Source organism: Mixophyes fleayi, chromosome 8, assembly GCF_038048845.1.
Source record: "Mixophyes fleayi isolate aMixFle1 chromosome 8, aMixFle1.hap1, whole genome shotgun sequence".
Taxonomy (NCBI): Eukaryota; Metazoa; Chordata; class Amphibia; order Anura; family Limnodynastidae; genus Mixophyes; species Mixophyes fleayi.
The window spans coordinates 28679538-28699661 of NC_134409.1; the positions used below are offsets into that span (position 1 = coordinate 28679538).

At 39.3% G+C, this 20124-nt stretch overlaps 1 protein-coding gene across 5 annotated transcripts; it reads right to left on the bottom strand.

Annotated features, from left to right (window-relative positions):
- Positions 1-2034: 2034 nt before the first annotated feature.
- On the bottom strand, positions 2035-19455 carry NPL (N-acetylneuraminate pyruvate lyase). Of its 5 annotated transcripts, none has more exons than XM_075182256.1 (12): positions 19369-19455; positions 16192-16263; positions 15956-16029; positions 13630-13717; positions 13194-13251; positions 12579-12654; positions 9194-9286; positions 6611-6753; positions 6448-6494; positions 4572-4656; positions 4223-4262; positions 2035-2604 (listed from the first exon to the last, which is right to left on the bottom strand). In XM_075182256.1, the coding sequence occupies exons 2-12, from the start codon at positions 16257-16259 to the stop codon at positions 2459-2461; spliced, it is 918 nt and encodes a 305-aa protein (XP_075038357.1). In that variant the 5' UTR covers positions 16260-16263; positions 19369-19455; the 3' UTR covers positions 2035-2458. The 5 variants fall into 5 exon arrangements, with proteins under 5 accessions (XP_075038357.1, XP_075038356.1, XP_075038358.1 ...); XM_075182255.1 differs by lacking the exon at positions 19369-19455 and adding an exon at positions 19124-19307; XM_075182257.1 differs by lacking the exons at positions 15956-16029; positions 19369-19455 and adding an exon at positions 19124-19312 and having other exon boundaries at positions 13634-13717.
- Between the last annotated feature and the right edge of the window lie 669 nt (positions 19456-20124).

The following is a 20124-nucleotide window of genomic DNA, read 5'->3' on the forward strand; positions in this document are numbered from 1 at the left end:
GGTGTAATTGCTGATTGATACTTCAGAAGCCCAGAGCTTGAATCAGATGAACGAGCGTGCACTCAACCTCGGCACGCTCTTAATTTACATTGCCTCCGTGAATATGAAGCGCTCAGTCTGCCCTTCAAATCGTAGGCAGGTGGAAGTGTCATTTGCTTTTCAACTTGAAATCCATGAAAATTATACACAAGACACAAATTATCACACTGACACACAAACATATACACTGAAAAATTACTGACCGACATACACCCCTCGCAGGTGTTTAGTGTACCAGAGCCCATTGCCTGGTGGCCCACTGCACCCAACAGAGCATAGGCCCTTGCAGCTCAGTGGTATTATTTCCTTCCATCTGGGCTCCTTTTACACTCCTGCACTGGGAGGGGCTTAACATGAAATGCTCACAGGCAGCCAAATCAATTATTACTTCAGAACAAATATTAGAGGCTGGCATATCCACTGACCGCGAGGGTCACATGGCTAGTAGCATCAGTAGCCTGTATTGTTCAGATGTCTGAATGTGCCATTTAAACAGACATTACTTATGGAAGAGTCAATGGACAAAGTCCATATAAGACTTTTCCCGCGCAGCCCCCCTTCACTGGAATGACCTCCCTCGTTCCATCCGCCTCTCTCCTACTCTGTGCTCATTCAAACGTGCGCTGCGGAAATCTTGTGGCGCCTAACAAATAAAGGATAATACTAATAATACTAATATAAGTGTATTATAAGGCTATCTTTCTTAGCAGTTTATACAAGGATTCACACCATCCTTGCATTATATATAACTATTACTAAGTCCAGCAATAGGATTTTCTGCTTTTTATCTACTGATTTCAAACCGTGTCCAAAAATATAGGTTTATCGTCCTAATTCCACTGCCTTGTTAGTTACCATCATTTGCCCTATTTCACTCACTGCCAAATCCACCTCTCAGTACAGTGTCTGTACAGATTCCACTCTTCTTTTTATCATGTAACTTGTAACACTCTTTTTCACAGAGTCTGTGTTTCTTTTGAGTTTTTCTGCCTCCATTGCAAATACACACATTTTATGATTGTATAGACATCTCTCTCTGCAGTTTACTTTTAAGCTGTCTATTTAAATTCTACCATTGCATGAGCTTAATCGAAAGGTTCTGTACAAAATCAAAATATAAATGTAAATAGTAAAACAATATTTCTCCAGTCTGTCCGCCTCCACCCTCAGATCAGAGGATACAGTCTTACTGCAGGTCTTGTGCCTCTGTGGTTCATTATACTGTGCAGAAGCTTCTACAGCGAGGCGCAGCGTGAACTACGTGTGATTCATACACCCGGCCCCTCTATACACAGCTTGGAGAACAATCAGAGATGGATACAACAAAGACACTACCATATCGTAGTTCACACTTCACAGCAAGATGCACAGTAGAAAAAAACATAACAGTTAACAGCAGCTATTTTAAGTGATTAACTGAATTATAGTTTAATTTTACATCATAAAAGTAACTATAAAAGTTTTGAAGAAAAAAAAAATGTTTATTAGTTAAATTATTTAAATGAAGAATTCACCTTGTGCAGTTTACCAATCAAAGAGTCACAAAATGTGCCGGTCACAGACAAGTTAGATTTGAAATACAGAATTGCAAAAATAGATATATTTTTTTTTTCTTAAAAAAAATTGTAATTTGATAAGATCTATGCCATCAAGTGAGATTTTCAAATGCAAAGTCACAGCATAAAACTGGAAAAAGACACCAATTACATGTAACATTAATTGCTCCCTTAAACACTGACACATGTATACAGTAAGCACAAAGCACAATTGCCATAATGCTTGTCTTATCAAGAAGAAGTGCATTTGTTACCAAACAGCTCTAATGTATTGTCAGAACCATGACGTCCACTGCCCACGTTTCCAAAGTGTCTTTATTTATGACAAAATATTGGTAGGATGCTTTCCATAGAATGCTATTACTACCAAGTGCTCAAGTTGTATTTTTAAAAGGTTTCATAAAACTACAATTGATCAAAAAAAAAAAAAAAAAAATATCACAAAAAAACTGTTTTACTGTATTTAGTTAAGTGTTTGGTCCATACATCTTTTGAGATTCAAATTCAGTAATTCTAGAAACACATAAGTGCTGAGGATCTCTCTAAATGTAAGAATAGGACATTTACAGATTCTTTTTGGGGCGAGAGTTTGAGGAAAATCTTTAAATGCACTATAAACTAATAACATGAATAAAATTAAGAATAGCTAAATGGTGTTAGTTGCACATGACAAATGCAGCCGTTATTAGCATTGACCCATTTAAACATTTTTGCTGAATATGGCTACTGGGTCAGCAGATGCCTCAGAAGACTATGGCAGTGTAGGTCAACGTGAGGAAGGTTAACGCAGATGAACAGTGCGTGCCTGAGGCTTGCACATCCCAACCATTTCAAGCTCCTGCTTGCCCTTGCCAGAGCCTTACTCAGATGAGTCCCAGTCTCTTCATTTCAGCTCTGACATTTTCTGGGTGCTCTGGTTTGAAGCTAGAGACTAGAGGTAGCCGCGGTGGTCCTAAATCTACTCCAGATACAAGGGACATTATGCTTTTAAATTCTGGTAATCCCCAGCCTGCAAAAAAAAAAAAAAAAAGAAAAAAAGAAGGAGCATTGATCAAACATAGAATTAGATGGCAGAAGCTACAGGCAGATCTATCTATACTACCCTTGTTTGTTTGGGTGCTTTATTTTTTAAGTAGGAGGGGGGTTGTTGGCAGCATCTTCCACCCTTAGTATTTTCAATTCAGTATTAACAGTAATAGGTTTGTCTCATGCATTGTTGAACTATTTTACAGTTTGAGTTCCCACCACAGCTGTTGGGAGATTCCAAGGATCTATTCATCCATCATCTGTTCTGTGAACAAAGTTCTTCCTCCCTAAACTCTATTCATACTTTTGATAGCTATTTGAATTTAATACACTTTAATGCTTCTCTCATATTACTTCTGTTCCTTCTCTCATGGAAGCTGTACATAGGTTTAGCTCTCCAAGTCTTTCCTGATAAATGGTGCATGTCTACATAACAAAACTTAAGTTGTTCATGATTTTTGTATTTTATTTAAGTCTTTTTGGAAATGAGCACTGTATACAGTTCTGGAGGCCCCCAAGGCACGGTTTTACCAGTGACCTATAAACGTGCCAATACTACCCCCCTCTTGCTAAACTACCAAACAATAAACTGGCTTCTCCCACTGTTTCGTACGCATTTGTTTTACGCTCTATGTTACGTATCTTTGCATCATCTGTAAAAAGACATCTATTCCCTCATAGACTAAAGCAGTGGTTCCCAAACTTTTGCAGTTCGCGGCACCCTTAGAGTCTCCAAATTTTTTCAAGGCACCCCTCCAAAATAATTACTGAGCAGTCCTGTTTTAGAAGTAGTTGGGTCAAAAAATTGTAATAAGTTTTTAGGTCACGACAGAAATACTTAATTTAGTTGTATGCAAAAATGCCCCTCTGCATCCAGGCACGCTGCCCCCTCTGCATCCAGGCACACTGCCCCCTCTGTCACGCTGTCCTCTCCTCTGCCCTCTGTCACGCTGTCCCCTGCCATCTGTCCCCCTCCTCTGCCCTCCTCCTCTTCCATTATCCCTCTCACTCTGCCCCGCGCCAGCTATAGAAAAAAGAAAGAACACAGAAACTTACCAAACCGTCAGGGCGCCGGGACCCATCAGACTCCTCTCTCCCGCAGCAGCTTGTCACCGACGTCGATATTCAGTGACAGCTGCGGGAGAGAGGAGGCTGCTGGGTCCCGGCACCCGACGGATTGGTAAGTTTCTGTGTTCTTTCTTTTTTATATGGCTGGCCCGCGGCACCCCAGTGACAGCGCCGCGGCACCCCTGGGAGCCGCGGCGCACAGTTTGGGAATCGCCGGACTAAAGTAATAACACTAATACATTATAGAAAACAGCACTCAGGACTGATCCATGGGGCATTCCAGACCGGACCACGCCCCCCAAAGACATCATACTTCTTCTCCAATGGTGGTACACATCTACCTTGCCAATTGTTATTGTATTCTGAAAGGATTATCACATAAATAATGGAAAGGAGAGATATAACGAGATTACATGGAAGAGAAACAATTACTTCTATACATGACAGTGAGCTCTGCAGGCAAACTTACTTGAAGTTCAGTAACAAAATATATACTTCGATTTATGAAGAATGACATTTTTAATGCTACTTACCCAGGGCAAATACAAAACTCAAAAATTCTTGTATTTTACACTACAATAAAACAGAATAATAATAATAATTAGAATTTGAGCCACCCACCCGTGTCCCCATCATTACCTAAGCCACATCACATTTTAGATCAGAATGTTTTCTATTGAGCTCTGTTAAAGAGGAGTGGAAGGGTTGTGAGCTGCAGTGTGATCTGGTGCCTGTGTTCAGATACTGGGATGGGGTGGGGGTTGGGTGGGTCAGTTGATATTAATGGTAATCGTAAGGTGGGGCTGACAGCCCGTTTAAACTTATACAGAATTACAGGGTGACTAATTGGGCCTATGAACCACTAGTATCAGGGTCATGTACCTGGATCTTCCGAGCTTCTGTTAAGTTGCCTTCCTCAAATGCCTTCAACATTCTACTGGTGGTCGCACCCAGGTAGTTGTATGTACTGTTAAGAAATGATTGTTCAGGTTGTTAAACCACAAAGCTCACAAAACATAGAATACAAAACAAAAGGCAAAATGTGCTTTCATCAGAATACTGCATTTCATTCAGAGTGATACTTTATGCATGATGAGCATTAGAACAATATAGACATTATATTGGAATACAAAGGGTTCTTGTTGCCTACACACTGATTGAAGTAGACAGTTTGTGGGCTGTGCCAACACACAGAACATTTGTTAGGAGTAAGTACATCCCTGGGGTATGAGATCCACTGTGTCCACTACCGTTTAGCAGTTATTCCTTGTTCTGTGGCTAGTGGTCTTTGGAATTGTATACTTCTGTTTCTGATGGGTTTCATTTATATTTCTAGATTTTTATTTGACTTGAAATGTTTGTCTTTGTGCTCACTGATTTTATGATACTTTCTCATTTTCAAATTTCAATGTATGAATGTTTAACAGACTACCATATACCACCCTTTCTTAAACTCAAGTCATGTAAACAGGGACTTTCTTCTTCCTTTCTTCCACCATCCAGTGTACCCACTGTCAGGGAAGAACACTCTGCCTACACTGATAACACACAGCAGCTTAGCTGCAGTGATTACACCTAAATATGCAGTGTTCCCCCAGCACCTATTTCCCGGGTGCCATCCGGTTCTTGGAGCCCAGCAGAGTCCTATTATAATAGAATAAACCATTGTTTCTCCTATTATAACAAGCACTATGTGAGCACTACAGCCAGCAGTGTGTGTTAGACCACTGACCACCAGTCTGACCAGTCCTGGAAGGTGTGGGCAATAACCTCCAACATTTTTCAATGTTATTGCAAAGCATTACAACTGTCCCCACCCGGCTGCTTCTTAATGCCACCTGGTTGTCAAAATTCTGGGGAGAACACTGAATATGTAAGGTTGTTTTTTAAAAGAATGATGGGGGGGGGGGGGAAGTTTTCTTCAACATCTATTACTGATGTTGGCTCTGTTATTGATTCCTAAACCTTCATATTATTGGAATTCTATTACCTTACCCTCCTTTTACTAACTATCCCTCCTCCTACCCCATTCCAACCCGACATTCCCATTTCTACCCCTCCCTTAAACATGTTTTTATTTGTATTCTTGTTATGATTGTTTAACATATCTCTAATCCTATAAAACCAAATAAAAAAAAAAAAATAGGGTTCAACCTTGTATTATGTAACATTCATATAAAAAATAAATTTAAAAAAAATTAAAAAAAGTTACGTGAATACTCAAACTACGTGATTAATTTGCACTTTTACGTTTTTTTCTTAAAGTTCTGCTTAATGCCTCTAAATTTATGTCACAAAACAGCATTTGCATTTTCACATATGATCCGTAAGGAGTCTGCAGGTGTTTTGTATGGAAGTCATATTTAATCATTAAAAAGGTTTTATTTCCCTTTTGAGATATCAAAAAATGACATACATTTGTATTGGCTGGTCAAATTTAAAAGGTAACCTGCTGAGAAAAGAACATCAGTTTGCATCTAGGTTATCTGGCTCGATCTGGAAGGCAGTGGTAGTCAGCATATCGATGCTGACTACCCCGACACTACTTACCCCGACGTGGAGAGACCGAAGGGCTCCTTCCCCAACCAGCGTGAAGGACGACTTCTGTGTAAACCGACTGGAAGTCGTCCTGCACGCTAGTTGGAGAAGGAGCCCTTCAGTCTCTCCTCGTTGGGTTAAGTAGTGTCGTAATAATGAGGGTCATTATTTCGTACCCAACCCATGGAAGGATCTTTTTTTTTTTTTCCCCTGTTTTTACCTGCCCACTGCTCCGTGTGCACCAAACGCCAAGGCCCCCAAAAGTTGCTGTAAAAGACAAAAGACATTTGTGTAAATATAATCAGCTCATACTGGTAGTACAAGCATCTCCTAGATATATACATCATTAAAGTGGATTTTAAGGATTATAGTGAAACACTTGCCTCATCCACACCATACAGAAAGTCAAACTGGCTATACTCATGGACACACATGCTGAAGTCCATAAGATCGACATCACTAAACTTAACACCTCGGAACGAAGGGATGTGAAGCTGCATCCTGCCCACCAGATCACACACCTGATCTGGAAAAAAAAAATATAAAAAATAAATAAATAAATAAAAAATAAATAATTAGTCCTACTCTTCAAGATTTAGGCGCAAATATAGCCTACAAACAGTGGATTTTGTCTACTGATTGACTAGTACCTCACAAAAGGTAGCTCACCCCAGAAAATGGCTGCCACCATTGTGTGCAAATAACGTGCACTGTAAGGTTTAAAGGGAAAATTGCTTATTTTAAAATTATATATATTTTTTTTTAGAGGTCATTGACTATTGATCATTTCCTCTTCCTCACCCTTTTTAGGGGCCGATTCAATGTGGCCATGGTAGTGTAGGAATAACGTGGTGCTACTTGTATTACCATTAATACAATAATTTTAACCCGGATTTTTGCTTGAGGCCCCGCGGGCTGCAAGCAAAAGTCAGCATTGAAATTACCATACTAACGAGAATACTGTGCACTGTTACCGTAGTAACGGTAATTGTGCGCAGGGCGCGTTATTCCTAGAATGACGGGGTCAAATTGAATTGGCCCCTTATTGTTTTGACAAATGCAAGTGATTCTATAGTCTGCCAGTTTGTTTTTTCCTGAAGTGTGTGTACCAAGAACAATTTTCCAGAAAACCATATCCATCAATGGCCACTTAGGGAGGAACATTTTACTACTTTACATGTGCTAAATAACTGTACAGCAATACGTGTGGTTTGCTTAAACCTTTATTGAGGAATTGGAAGGCTCATGTCCATTTTTAAAATTTGCAGCCCCAACATGTATTGCTGCCCATTGTGTAAATATTTTTATGAACATTATGCTCATCTGAATACTTTGCATATTTTTAAAATGCAAAACAATATACCAACTGCCCTAGAAAGCTCAATTTGAGTTTCTTCAATATGAGTGATCAGTGTGCTCTCCCAGTAGGAGAGAAAACTACAACAAGCAGAGGCACTCCTGGGGTTATTATAATATTGGATATAAGACATGATATTAGGTCTACACCAAATCTATTGTGACAGTCCCCAAAAATATTTTTAATTAAAAACTATTAATTAATTTAAACTAATAGGTTAAAAAGTAAAATATTAAATTCATGAAAAGAATAAGGGCTAGCAGATAATGGATAAATATATCACCATAAGTATCTAAGCTGTGAGGTAAAATATATCCCTCTAACTGAGAATTTTCAGTAGACCCTACCATAAAACATTACTGGAGCAGAATAGGTGACTGGCTATTGGAAGTGACCACAGTCTGGAAAGTAGGAGGGACCCAGTGAAGTCATTTAGTTAGATAGATATACTTACCACACCACTTGATATTATTTACCCATCATCTGCTAGCCACTATTCTTTAATATTTCATTTGTTACCACACTATTTTAAATGAATTCATAAAGTTTAAATTATTATTCTTAAATATTTTTTGGGACAGTTGCAATTGACTTTGAGCAGAGATACGATCAGGTCTTAGAACCCCCGCCGGGGTGCCTCTGCTTGTCGGTCATCCTTTTACTCTCCCCTTCTGTTCTCAAGCTTTTGTATATTTTGGAAAGTAATCAGAACAGTTGGGTTTTAGTAGGCAGCATCTTATGTACCTCTCTGAATGGGCCATCCACTGGGTACCCTATACTCAAGTACAGGAATAGCCAAACATTCACCACCAAAAATGTCTAATGCAAGTACATCCAGAATTTTTTTTTATAAATATATATATATATATATATATATATATATATATATATATATATATATATATATATATATATATATATATATATATATATATATATATTACACACACACTTACTATCTATATTAACATCTGCATATACAGGGGGTACTGATGTCATCACAGTGTTCACCAGATAAACTTGTGTATTATAAGAAATATGAACCCTGTACTGTAAATTATTACGGATACTAGAAGTCACTTTGGATATCTGTGACCCATGCAGGGGCGGATCTAGAATTTTATTTTGTGGGGGCAATATAGTTCTCGCTCCCTTTTTGGCAGCTAAGGCTGCATACTGTGTGCAGGTCCGTTCGGCAGAGACAGGGAGGGAGACTGTGTTGCCCGGCCGCTCTAATTGCGTTTTAAACACAGATCAGCCGGGCAGCACACTCTCCCTGCCTGTCTCTGCCAAATGGACATGCACATAGTGTGCAGCCGCCGGCAGCAAGCCCCTGCTAGGAAATGGGGTTGGGGAAATCGCCCCCCCTGGACCCATATTTAAAGCACTCAGCATAGAGTCTTGAGCGTTTATATCACTTCAGAACACCTCACTTCTAATATCCACATGATTTGCAGTAGGAAATGCTTTATCCTATATATCCCACATCAGATATTTCCTCTATTTCGGTTCAAAAAAAAAAAAAAGTTATCTCTTTTGTTCAAAATTCTACTTAAACAACTCCACCGTTTTCCTTATTATTCCCCAATCCCAGCAAATGCACACTTACATTTTACACCAGTCAGGCATGGAATGTGGTAATAATAAAACGGAAGACTGGGAGCAGCAGAAGCCACTTCTTTCAGGTATGAAACCAATGCATCTGTGGAACAGAAATGTAACTTCATGTTATACAATTATGTACCAGTGTATAATGCCATGTACTGTCCTGATTATATACGGTTATATTTGCACTGGAGCCCTGAAGCAAGTCCTTTTGTGGACTTTAGATACAAGATCTCACTTAATTTATTTCTCTTGTATTTCTATGAAGATATCGTTTATTCATTTTTCAGTAACATAGCCAGTGGTAGGGTAGAGGAAAAACAAAAGGGAGTGAGCGCAATCTAAACATGGCATTTAACAATAATCAGGCACTAAACTGAACAGTGTGAGGTACATAACAATATTTAAAAAGTAACATACCACTGCCAGAGAAATGTTAAGAATCCAGTTAAGAAGCATGGGGGTGGGGGGAACTGGAGTGTAGGACTGTGCAGGAGTCAAGAGAACAGTGGAGACAGGTATTTTATGTGTGGGAGGTTGGGTTAGATGCATAATGATCGGTCTAGGCATATCGTGTACTGGGGAACTGGTTGGAGTGGTCGTGAATTATATTAGTGATGTGTTCTAGTTTGTGGATGTGCACAGTATCTCACTTAAATACACTAAAGGTTTTCATTACTGAAGCACCTGTCCAGCTGATCTATAGGGGGAGATTCAATTCAGTGCAATGTTTCTCCGGAACGTCCACAGAAACACGGCAGGGTGAGCAGAAAAATGAGCAGAGATTCCTAACACAGTGGCAATATGCGCAGCCTGACATCGCCAGAAATAGATACACACACACACACACACAGCCCGTCCCGGATACAGCAATCTGGACAGCTTGCTGTGACCGACGTCACCTTAGTAACTTAGCAATGAATACACTTTTTATGCCACCACAAAGGATCCACTATGGAGTCCTTACGTTCACCAAAATCACTTCTTAATGTTTCACACTTATATCACATACACATGTAGCATGATCCTCCCTGAACTTCGTAAATTCACAAAGGAATCATGGAGAAAGTGCTAGATTAAATGCATTTTAATCTGAAAAATGTTTCCAATGCTTAGTTACAAAAAAAGTTAATGACAAGACATACAATAAATTGCACAAATAAGTTTCAGAAATAAAATAGGAAATAAAACCAGAGTCACTACTTACATGTTAAGACCCAGTGTGTGAGGAAACACAATTGAGAAAAATGGGACATTTCAGTCTTGATAGACCCCCTCATAAAAATGCATGCGTTATTGTCTAAGGCAGAAGATTTTAAACCTTTTTCCACGTAGCTCTCACCCCCCACCTTTGCAGTTTAGCTGTCAATAAGGACAGATTGATCTCCCAAATGTCACAGGGCTTTCGAAGTGAGCTAGGGATGTCCTGAGATCGGGAATGTTCACAGGACCTTGAGTTCTCACCTCTGCTCATTCTGCTTGGCTAGATGGTTTACAACTTTGGGGCTTCAAACTCCTCAGAGATGCCTATCTCTCCCTGGTCTGGCTAATTTCAACAGATTATTGACACTTGCAGTTCATGTCATCTAGCAAAGCACACGTTGAGATTACATTACAAGGTTACATACAATATACATTGTCATACATGAATTCAAAGGAAAAGAACAATTAGTCATTAGATATACTACATAATTCCACAAAAAGGGTACTTTTCCCTGTAAATTATAGTATAGTGCCTAGGTTCCCAAACTGTGCGCCGCCGCGCTGTCACAGGGGTGCCGTGGCCAGGAAGAAGCAGAAAAACAAACCAAAAAAAAGACAACAAAAGAAAAAAACAAACTTACAAATCCGGCGGCGCCCGGGACCCAGCAACCTCCTCCCTCCTGACTGAACATCATCACGCCCAACATATTCAGTGAGAAGCAGCAGGAGAGAGGATGCTGGGTCTCGGGCGCTGCCGGATTGGCAAGTTTTTTTTATTTGGTTTGTTTTTCTTCTTCTTCCTGGCCACGGCGGGATACAGAGGGGTCAGAGCACGGATGCAGAGGGGGCTGAAAGGATGAAGAGCGCGGAGGCAGAGGGTCACAGAGTGTGTGGAGGCAGAGGGGCACAGAGTGTGTTAGCTGTAAATTAATCTTTGACAGAAATATAATTGAAAAAAATATATATAAAAATATTCTTTTCCCTTGGATTTATGTGCATTTTTTTTTGCATACAACTAAATAAGTATCTCTGTCCTGACCTAAATACTTATTACGTCTTTTTGACTACTTATAAAACGGGACTGCTTGATAATTATTTTGGAGGGGTGCCTTGAAAAAATTATGGAGACTATGGGTGCTGCGAACTGCAAAAGTTTGGGAACCACAAAGCTAAATACACTAATCTAGATAAAGTGAATGCCAGAGTGCAGTGTGGCTAGGTGAACTCTTGCTGCCTGATTCTTGTCTTCTATGCACAAAAAAACCCCCTATATTACACTACTTCTATTCAGGGCCGGATTTACCACTAGGCAACCTAGGCAATTGCCTAGGGTCCAGCGGTCCCCCAGAGGGCCCTCCCAGGGCCGGCAGTGAAACCACCCTTTACAAATGGACTGCTACTTATGGGCCAGTGCTATATGCTTACCTTCCCCGGGCTAAAGTCTGCCAGCCAGCCCCTGAATAGGGGTATATGTTATGCTTTAAAACTATAGTGCCATGGATTTTTTCAGGGAGGGGGCCCCAAACCAGTATCTTGCCTAGGGCCCCATGAGGTCTAAAGCCGGCTCTGCTTCTCTTGTTCTGTATGTTTGAATACATGACAGTGCAATATTCAAAACTCTTGGAACCAATTAGCTTTACCTGGAGCCCCAGTAGCTCCTTTATGCAGTTGTTTTTACAGAGGCTGCATGGTTTGTCTGACAGCCCCGGCAAAATCCATAACTCTATTGAGTGGGTGTGAGCGGGAGCTATAATCAGAGGCCACAATCACGAACACTCCTCATTCTGCAGTCAATTCTATTGCCTTAATGAACTTGTCCACCACATTAGGTGGTATCAAAGCTTTAAATTATGGACATTTCCATTATCACATTGCCCACCTCTGATTTTACCCTCAACATATAAGTATCATCCACTATTTACATGGACAACACTGTTGTTTTTTTTTATTTATTTTTTATTATGTTTGTTTTGGGTTTTTTAATTAAAAAACTCCAAAAACACACCATTGCTTTATTGTAAGGAAAAGAGGTCTCCACATAGTGTCAATACGTGCAGGAGAATTTCTGAAACATATTTCACATTTTTCTTTAATAGGTCTGAGAGGGGAGCAAAGTATACCATTTTAAATTGGTCAGAATAGTTGTGCAAGAGACTGTACATAGTAATCTGATATTTTCATATTACCTTTATTAGAAGGTTTGATGAAAGAAGGGCTCACAGCACTGATAGCATGAGCGCCACAGGAAGCAGCATGGGTAGCCTAACAAAGAACAGAAGTTAAACATATTTACTGACTAGGCTTAGTTTTGATGGACTTGGGACCCAATGCGTAGTGAACAATAGTTATGTCCGTCTTATACAAGCCAGGTTTAAATATTATCAACTGCTGCACTACTTAGGCCAACACCACAACCTGAAAGTTACAGTAAGAAGGGCATAAGATATTTCAGTAGGAGGAAGCAGTCTGAGGAAGAGGCTCATAGGACTATAAATATAATCAAAGCTAAAATAATTGAGTTTTATGAAACACATTAAAGCTTTCTGAATAATATGGTGTAAATAGGACGGCTATGTGGTAATCCATAATGTAACCAGAGATTATCTTATGTCAGTCTAGGGAATGCTAACCTAAGTAATGCAAATTACAGATTGCATGCTACAAATAGCATATGATGCTATCTGCAACATTAGATAAGAGTAATTGTGTTATAATGGCAGTTCTTTAAATATTAATTTAAAAACATTTAATTTAAAATAATTAAAGAGAACAGATTGGCACAAGACATAATAAACACTCACTAAATCTTTTGAGTCCTCCAGGCTCAGACAACCCACATGTACAATCACATTGTCCATTCTAGAAGAGGAGAGTTTATACTATTAGTGAACAAAGTTCTTTAAATTAAATACATTTTTAGTTTAAAAAACAAAAACAAAAAAACAAAGTACAGGATTATCTAGAATGCTTTTGGCATATAGTTTACAATGATCCCACAATGCCCTGGTCTTTCTCCTAATTAAATTATTTTAGCGATTGTAGAAAGAAGCATTGATCAAGTCTATGTAGATGACAAGATCACCAAACAATATCAATAATTTAAGCTTCCTTCTTCTTTGGACAACTGATCAGTTTATTTTTTTCAACGCGATAAACGTTAAATCGGGATGTTCTACGAATCTACAGTGCACACGCAATATACTCATCAGGCGATGTACCCTTTGCATGGCTACTCACTTGCCTCTTGCATGCTTTACCCATTCTTCGGTGAGCTTCTTCCTCTCCTCTACACTCAGCGACATTCCTTCTCCTGTTGTCCCATTTACTGAAAAAGTGCAAATAAACACAAAAATCTGAATAATTACAACATATATACTTTGCAAAGTCGTTTATTTCCATCTCGACTTGGATGTACCAGCGCTACCTAAAGTTCAACATGTCCAAACAGAGCTCATCATTTACCCTTCTACCAGTGTCACTCTCCTCCTACACTGTTGACATCACACTCTGTGTTGGGGCCTAGTCACTAGCCCGAGACTCTTGGGTGGCGAAGATATGCAGTCCTATTGAGAGTTAGCGCTGACAGCAGTCCTGTATCTCCCAGCCTGGGATACCAGCTCACACTGCGCCAAGGACTCTTCTCACTGACAAATGCGCAGACCCTGCTCAGTGTTTGTAATTCAGATATCCCGCTCTTTCTCAGCCACCCTGCCTCATACTTTATACCCTAGTCCCACTATTGATCGCATAGGTGTCATACAGTTTGATAAGGGGTGGAGACAAGATGTGTAGTTCTCCGTACACAATGGGGTGCGAGTGATCAGATTAACAACAACTCTAGAGATAGCAGGTTTGCTAATTATTGTAGCAGACACATTGTATTTTATGTCTGCATCAACATACAGGGGACTTAGCAAAAACTATACCATTTTGCTACATATTAAGGAACTATTTTGAACACAATTATTATTATCATTATTATCATTTATTTGTTAGGCGCCACAAGGTATCCGCAGCGCCGAACACAGTACTAACAGTAGACTACACAGGGTGAAGCCATACAGAACAATGAACAAAAAGTACCAATACTTCAGAAACTCCGGCCAGTCATATGCATTAAAGACGGAGCGGAAGAACAGGTATGGAGACAAGAGGGGAGGGGGCCCTGCTCATCCGAGCTTACATCCTAAGGGAGGGTAAACAGACCAGGCACAAGAGGAGCCAGTTGAGGCAAGAGGAGAGAACGGAGGACGAGCTAAAGGGAGGAGATGGGGGTTAAGTAGATGGTTGGTAGGCTTTGAGGAAGAGGTGAGTTTTGAGTGCAGGAGCACAGAGTAGGAGAGAGACGGATGGAACGAGGGAGGTCGTTCCAGAGAAGCGGGGCTGCACGGGAAAAGTGGTCTTTTAATTAATGTGGGACTGTGAACAATGACTGTATGAATAATCTATTTACCTGCTCAGCTGAACAATGTTAGCACCTTGGTGTTATAGTGCCAAAAGATCTCTCTGAAAAGTGTTATATAAAAATAGGTGAGTGCATCAGTACTTCCACTAAATATTAGGACATTGATTGCGACAAACCACATAATATTAATGTACCTTGCACGATAATTGCACAGACATCACTGTACATAATGCAGGCAAATTTGGAACACAACAATGTTTAAAATACATTTGTCCCTTTTAGCTGGGGCATTACCAGCATACTTGCCTGCTGTTTGGGATTTTCCAAGAGGAGTAGGCATCAGCTCGGGTCTTGGTGGAGGTGGGGCTTAATGAAGCGGTTTGCATCAAGACCCGCCTCAAACTGTATGATGCAGTGAATTTCATAGCAGGGGCTGGGGCCACAGTGACGTGACTGCAATACCACGCCCCCTCCTGCACTTGTCACCTGACCGTTTTAAAAGTTGGCAAGTATGATTAACTGCAACATATAGTTCTACTATAATAAAACAATAATAAATAATAAAAGTCTGTCATGAGGGGACCAGAGATAAAAAGAATAGCATCTCATCCCCTATTAGTGTGAGGAACGAGGTACAGTTTGTCTGGGCAACCTCGTTTGTCACACAGAACGGACAGACAGTTGAGGTATTTCATCATTTAATAACATCTAATGGAAGCATCTGCCAGGAAAACAATTACCCACTTCCTCCAATGGAAGGTGACCAACGTCATTCTTTTTATTTTTAAACCGTAAAGTTTAGAGACCTCACTTATTGCAACACCATGGATAGTGCAGGAGAAGGATTTATATTATCGTTGGACTGAGTAGTATCCTGCTGAATTCTCAGAGAAATGTTTCCAGCAACAGCTATGGCTTATGTGTCTTGCAAAGAAATTGACCGCTTCATCAAAAGGCCAAGGGCCAGAAAGACAGATAGTCTCAATGAATAGTCAGTGGCGCTATATAAATAAATGATGATGATGATGATGATGATGAGAAAGAGTATATCAAAGGCAAATGAAGCAAGCTCAACCCATATGAGAGACTGTTTGGACTCGGGAGCTTATAGAGATGATAAATATATTTAGAAGATAACGTATTTACTGTCAAGCTCACCAAAAATATTCTTAATATTCTGTTTCTGGACCAGGTAATCGACATATTGCTGAATGATGGAGAGATTGACATCACTACAAACAATAGTGAACAGAAAAGACAAAAAATGTTTAATTTAAGATATATATATATATATATACATATACATACATACACACACACACACACACACATATATGCACAAACTAGGCTTTTAAAAGATTATGGAACACCAATATTGCCCCATTAATATTTACCGGTTTACAGTCATCGGGGTGAAGGTTGCTGCTACAAGGCCGGTCAACCTTCTTCCAGCAGCTGCCATGATTCTGTAACAAAAAAATAAAAATAAATATTTCACAGAAGTTAAGTTACAATTCTACACAATGGCAGAAGACAAAAATATTTTAGTCTCATTTACATTGGGTGATTAATTATTCATCTGTATGCTAGAAATGCCATTTTGGTTGGTTTCTACCTTGTTTATACGTTATATGGATATCCATGCATTAATATTTAAATATTACCTTTCTCAACAATTATTTCAGCCCATGTAACTGAAGGATGCGGGTAGATTAGTAGCAGAACATTTTGTACTGGGTGGAAGGGGTCATGTTGGAAGGTGTGCTCACCAACATAAAACATCCAAATTTCTCCCAGAATGATTAGCTTGGAAAATTTGATCATTAAAGTGTTACTAATTTCTCAATAGATGACCAGAGGCTGAACAGAAGTAGAGAAGTTAATCAATGCTACTTCAGTCAGCTGCATTAGACCACCGTTTGTAAGGCCATGGTAGTGTGCGTTTCCTCCGGGTGCTCCAGTTTCCTTCTACAATTCAAAGGTTACTTGGCTTCTGACAAAATTAATGTTTGTGGTGGAGAATTTAGATTGTAAGCTCCACTGGGGCAGAGACTCATGTGAATGATTAAATACATTCTCTGTACAGCGCTGTGGAATATGTAGGCGCTTTATAAATAACTATCAATAAATAATAAATCTCTCTCCTCAAGTAGCCCAAAGGACTCATTCCTAAGATTTTGCAGTGTGACAATAAGTGGGGTACTTACTAACTGACCACCCAAAGAGAGGTGCGAGAAACTGGATTACATGAATCAGTTGTATAGCCTGTGGACATTCATTCACTCCAGAAACCTGCGCAGATATGTTCACTGCCTGTTTTGTATCACCAGAAGGGGAAAAGCTCAGGATATTTTTGGGGACTGCCCCACTGCACAGGCACTGTTGGGTGCCTTGGAACCAGGGGCGGATCTAGACAATTGTTCTACCCGGGGCGATTTTAGGGGGGATGATTTAGGCCCCGCCCCCTTTCTGACTTCTAAGGCTGCTTATTTGAAACAGTTATGTTGTTTAAGTTTTGCATGGTCAGTGCAGTACCTGATGTATTGTGTAAGATGTCATATCTTGTACTTTATGTCCTATATTGTACTAAGAAGCATGATTGATTATGTGTCACAATGTATTGTGCTTACAGCTGCGCTGTGATGCAGTACACTTGAGTGTAATGTATCGTATGTTTTTTTGTACCTTTCTACAAAATCAAGTTACTTTTTCAATCAAAAAAAGTTGTATAACCAGCGGATTTTACCCATATACTTCATGAAACGGATTCTCTGAAAACTGGAATTTGGCTTAACAGTTCTATTGTTGGATTGAAGTAGAACAAAGGGTAAAGTAGACCAGCTGAACAGGATACAGATATGCTGTGGTTGCAGAATTGTATCCTATTTTCTATGGTAAATTTAACAACAGCTAGTAAATAAGGAGATTAATTACTAACCATTCACAGTGACATTCTGCAATAGACCAGAGCAATCCATTAGTAACTAGTGTTAATCAAGTGCAAGTTATACAATAAAAGTGTCTAATTGATGGTTACTGGGTATTTCATATTTGCATTTTGTTAGCAAGAAACCAGCAATGCCTCTCTATTGCCAATTGCCGTTACATGCTCTTAATTTTCTATAAAGTGTGGTCTCATCTACAGCAACCAGACATTTACTTATATTCTGTAACTTACACTAGATTGCTCAACAGCAACTACTTAGTGGTTTCTATTGGTTACAGCAAATTTGCACAATATAAATAACCCCTATGAGCCTTGCTCCATGAACTAGCTAAATGTTGTATTCCCATTCAGATGCATTGGAAATATCCAATAATTTTAAGAAAGCTTGGAAGGGCTGCTTAGAATGAATATCGTCATTGCATTAACTCTCAGACAAAATACTTGCTCTACTAATTTGCATGTTAAATATATGACTTCTGTAACACTGTCACTTTTAACACTATAGTTATACACAACTTTCATGATTGTGTCCCATTAATAGCATCATTTACCCAAGTTTAGCCATCCATCTGCAGGAGATAAATAAAACAGCACCCTCCTCATCTCTTACACAAATATTTCTACAACAGGAGTTGTGTGCACTTAAATTGACAAATACTGTAATTTTATGCATCATTAAATCTACCAACAAGGCAAATACTTTATACATAACAAAATATAACACACACACACACATATATATATATATTATATATATTACACGTTATATACATAACAAAATGGCTTTATCGAATGTCCTTTATTATTATTCTCCCCCCGAAATTGCTGCCTTCTGTATCTGCTTCATATTACCCCATCATAGGTGCACCCTTACGCATTTACACTGTATTAAATTATTAATTATTTTACACTTTCAGGAGGCCAATTTTCAGTGAATCATTTGTATCTATTAAGACTTTTTGATTGTTTCAGACATGCACAAGTTTTTTTTTTTTTTTGTGTTTTTTTTAAAAAAAAAAAAAAAAAAGTGCAACTGATGAAGAACTCAGCACGCACCACTTTTTGCTATACTTGACCCTATCATCAGCTTAAATAAATTTTAACTTATACAGGATACACTAAAAGAAAAGCAACAAGGGAACAAGTACTGGACAAATGACCACATAGCAATGGCTAAAACTTTAAGCTACAAATATAAGAAGAATTTTATAGTGGATGATCATTTGCCTACAGCCTATATTTTACTGAGAACAGTATGTAAAACATCTCAACCAGCTAAGCAATATGCTAATTGTAGTCTGATCAACACACATGACTAGGTAATATCCTGAAAGCTAGGCAATAAAAACTCATTATGTATATTACAAAACTCACTGTACCTTGCACTCTGCTGCATCTACCAAATGCAAGCACCTCTCTCCTTGTGTCTTACCCCTCTACCTAGAGTCCTCTTTACAAGCTGGAATCACATGACTGCTCCCCGCCCTCTGCATGCTGGGAGGAGACGTCCATAATTCCCCTTTCAGTTTTCATTTAGGAAATATAACGACGGTATCACCCGTGTTTTTGTGGGGGGAATATTTTTATTTCGTGTATACAACATCTGACCTGTGACTAGAATTACCTAATACACTGGTGTTATCATGAGACCATAACTCCCAGCATTCTGTTCGTCGCGATCAGCTGTTTCCTCTGCCAGGGACAATGAGTGTAGAGAGAGACGGTGGTTGATCTGGGAGAAGTAATACCATGTTGTGCTGACTGAACACTAGTTACACAGTTATTGGAAGTGGGAACTTCATGTTTCCCCATCATGCACAATCACGTGAAAGTAGCACTTGGTTGCAAAACGTCCCCCTTTATATTCTGAGCCTGTGAATAGGTGATATCGGCCACATATTTGTACTAAACACTTTCTATTGTCTTGAGATTGCTTAGGACTAAGGCAGTAATGGCTAACCTGTGACACTCCAGGTGTGAAACTACAAGTCCCAGCATGCTCTACCAGCTAACAGCCAGTTATCTACTGGCAAAGCATGCTGGGGCTTGTAGTTTCACAACACCTGGAGTGTCACAGGTTGGCCATCACTGGACTAAGGTCTACTTATGGGTTGATCTTCAGAAATAGTGTTACATTTCCTAATTTTCTTTGTGATTAATAGACTGATTTGTTAATCACAGAATCTATGAAAGGTGCGTCACTAGTTTTCTAAATCACCAAAAACAAATCAATAAATTGCCAAACCACTGAAAAAAACACAACAGGCTGATTCATTAAGGAAAGTTAAGCAAAAAAATTGAGTAAGTTTTCTGGACAAAACCATGTTGCAATGCAAGGGGTGCAAATTAGTTTATTATTTTGCATATAAGGAAAATACTG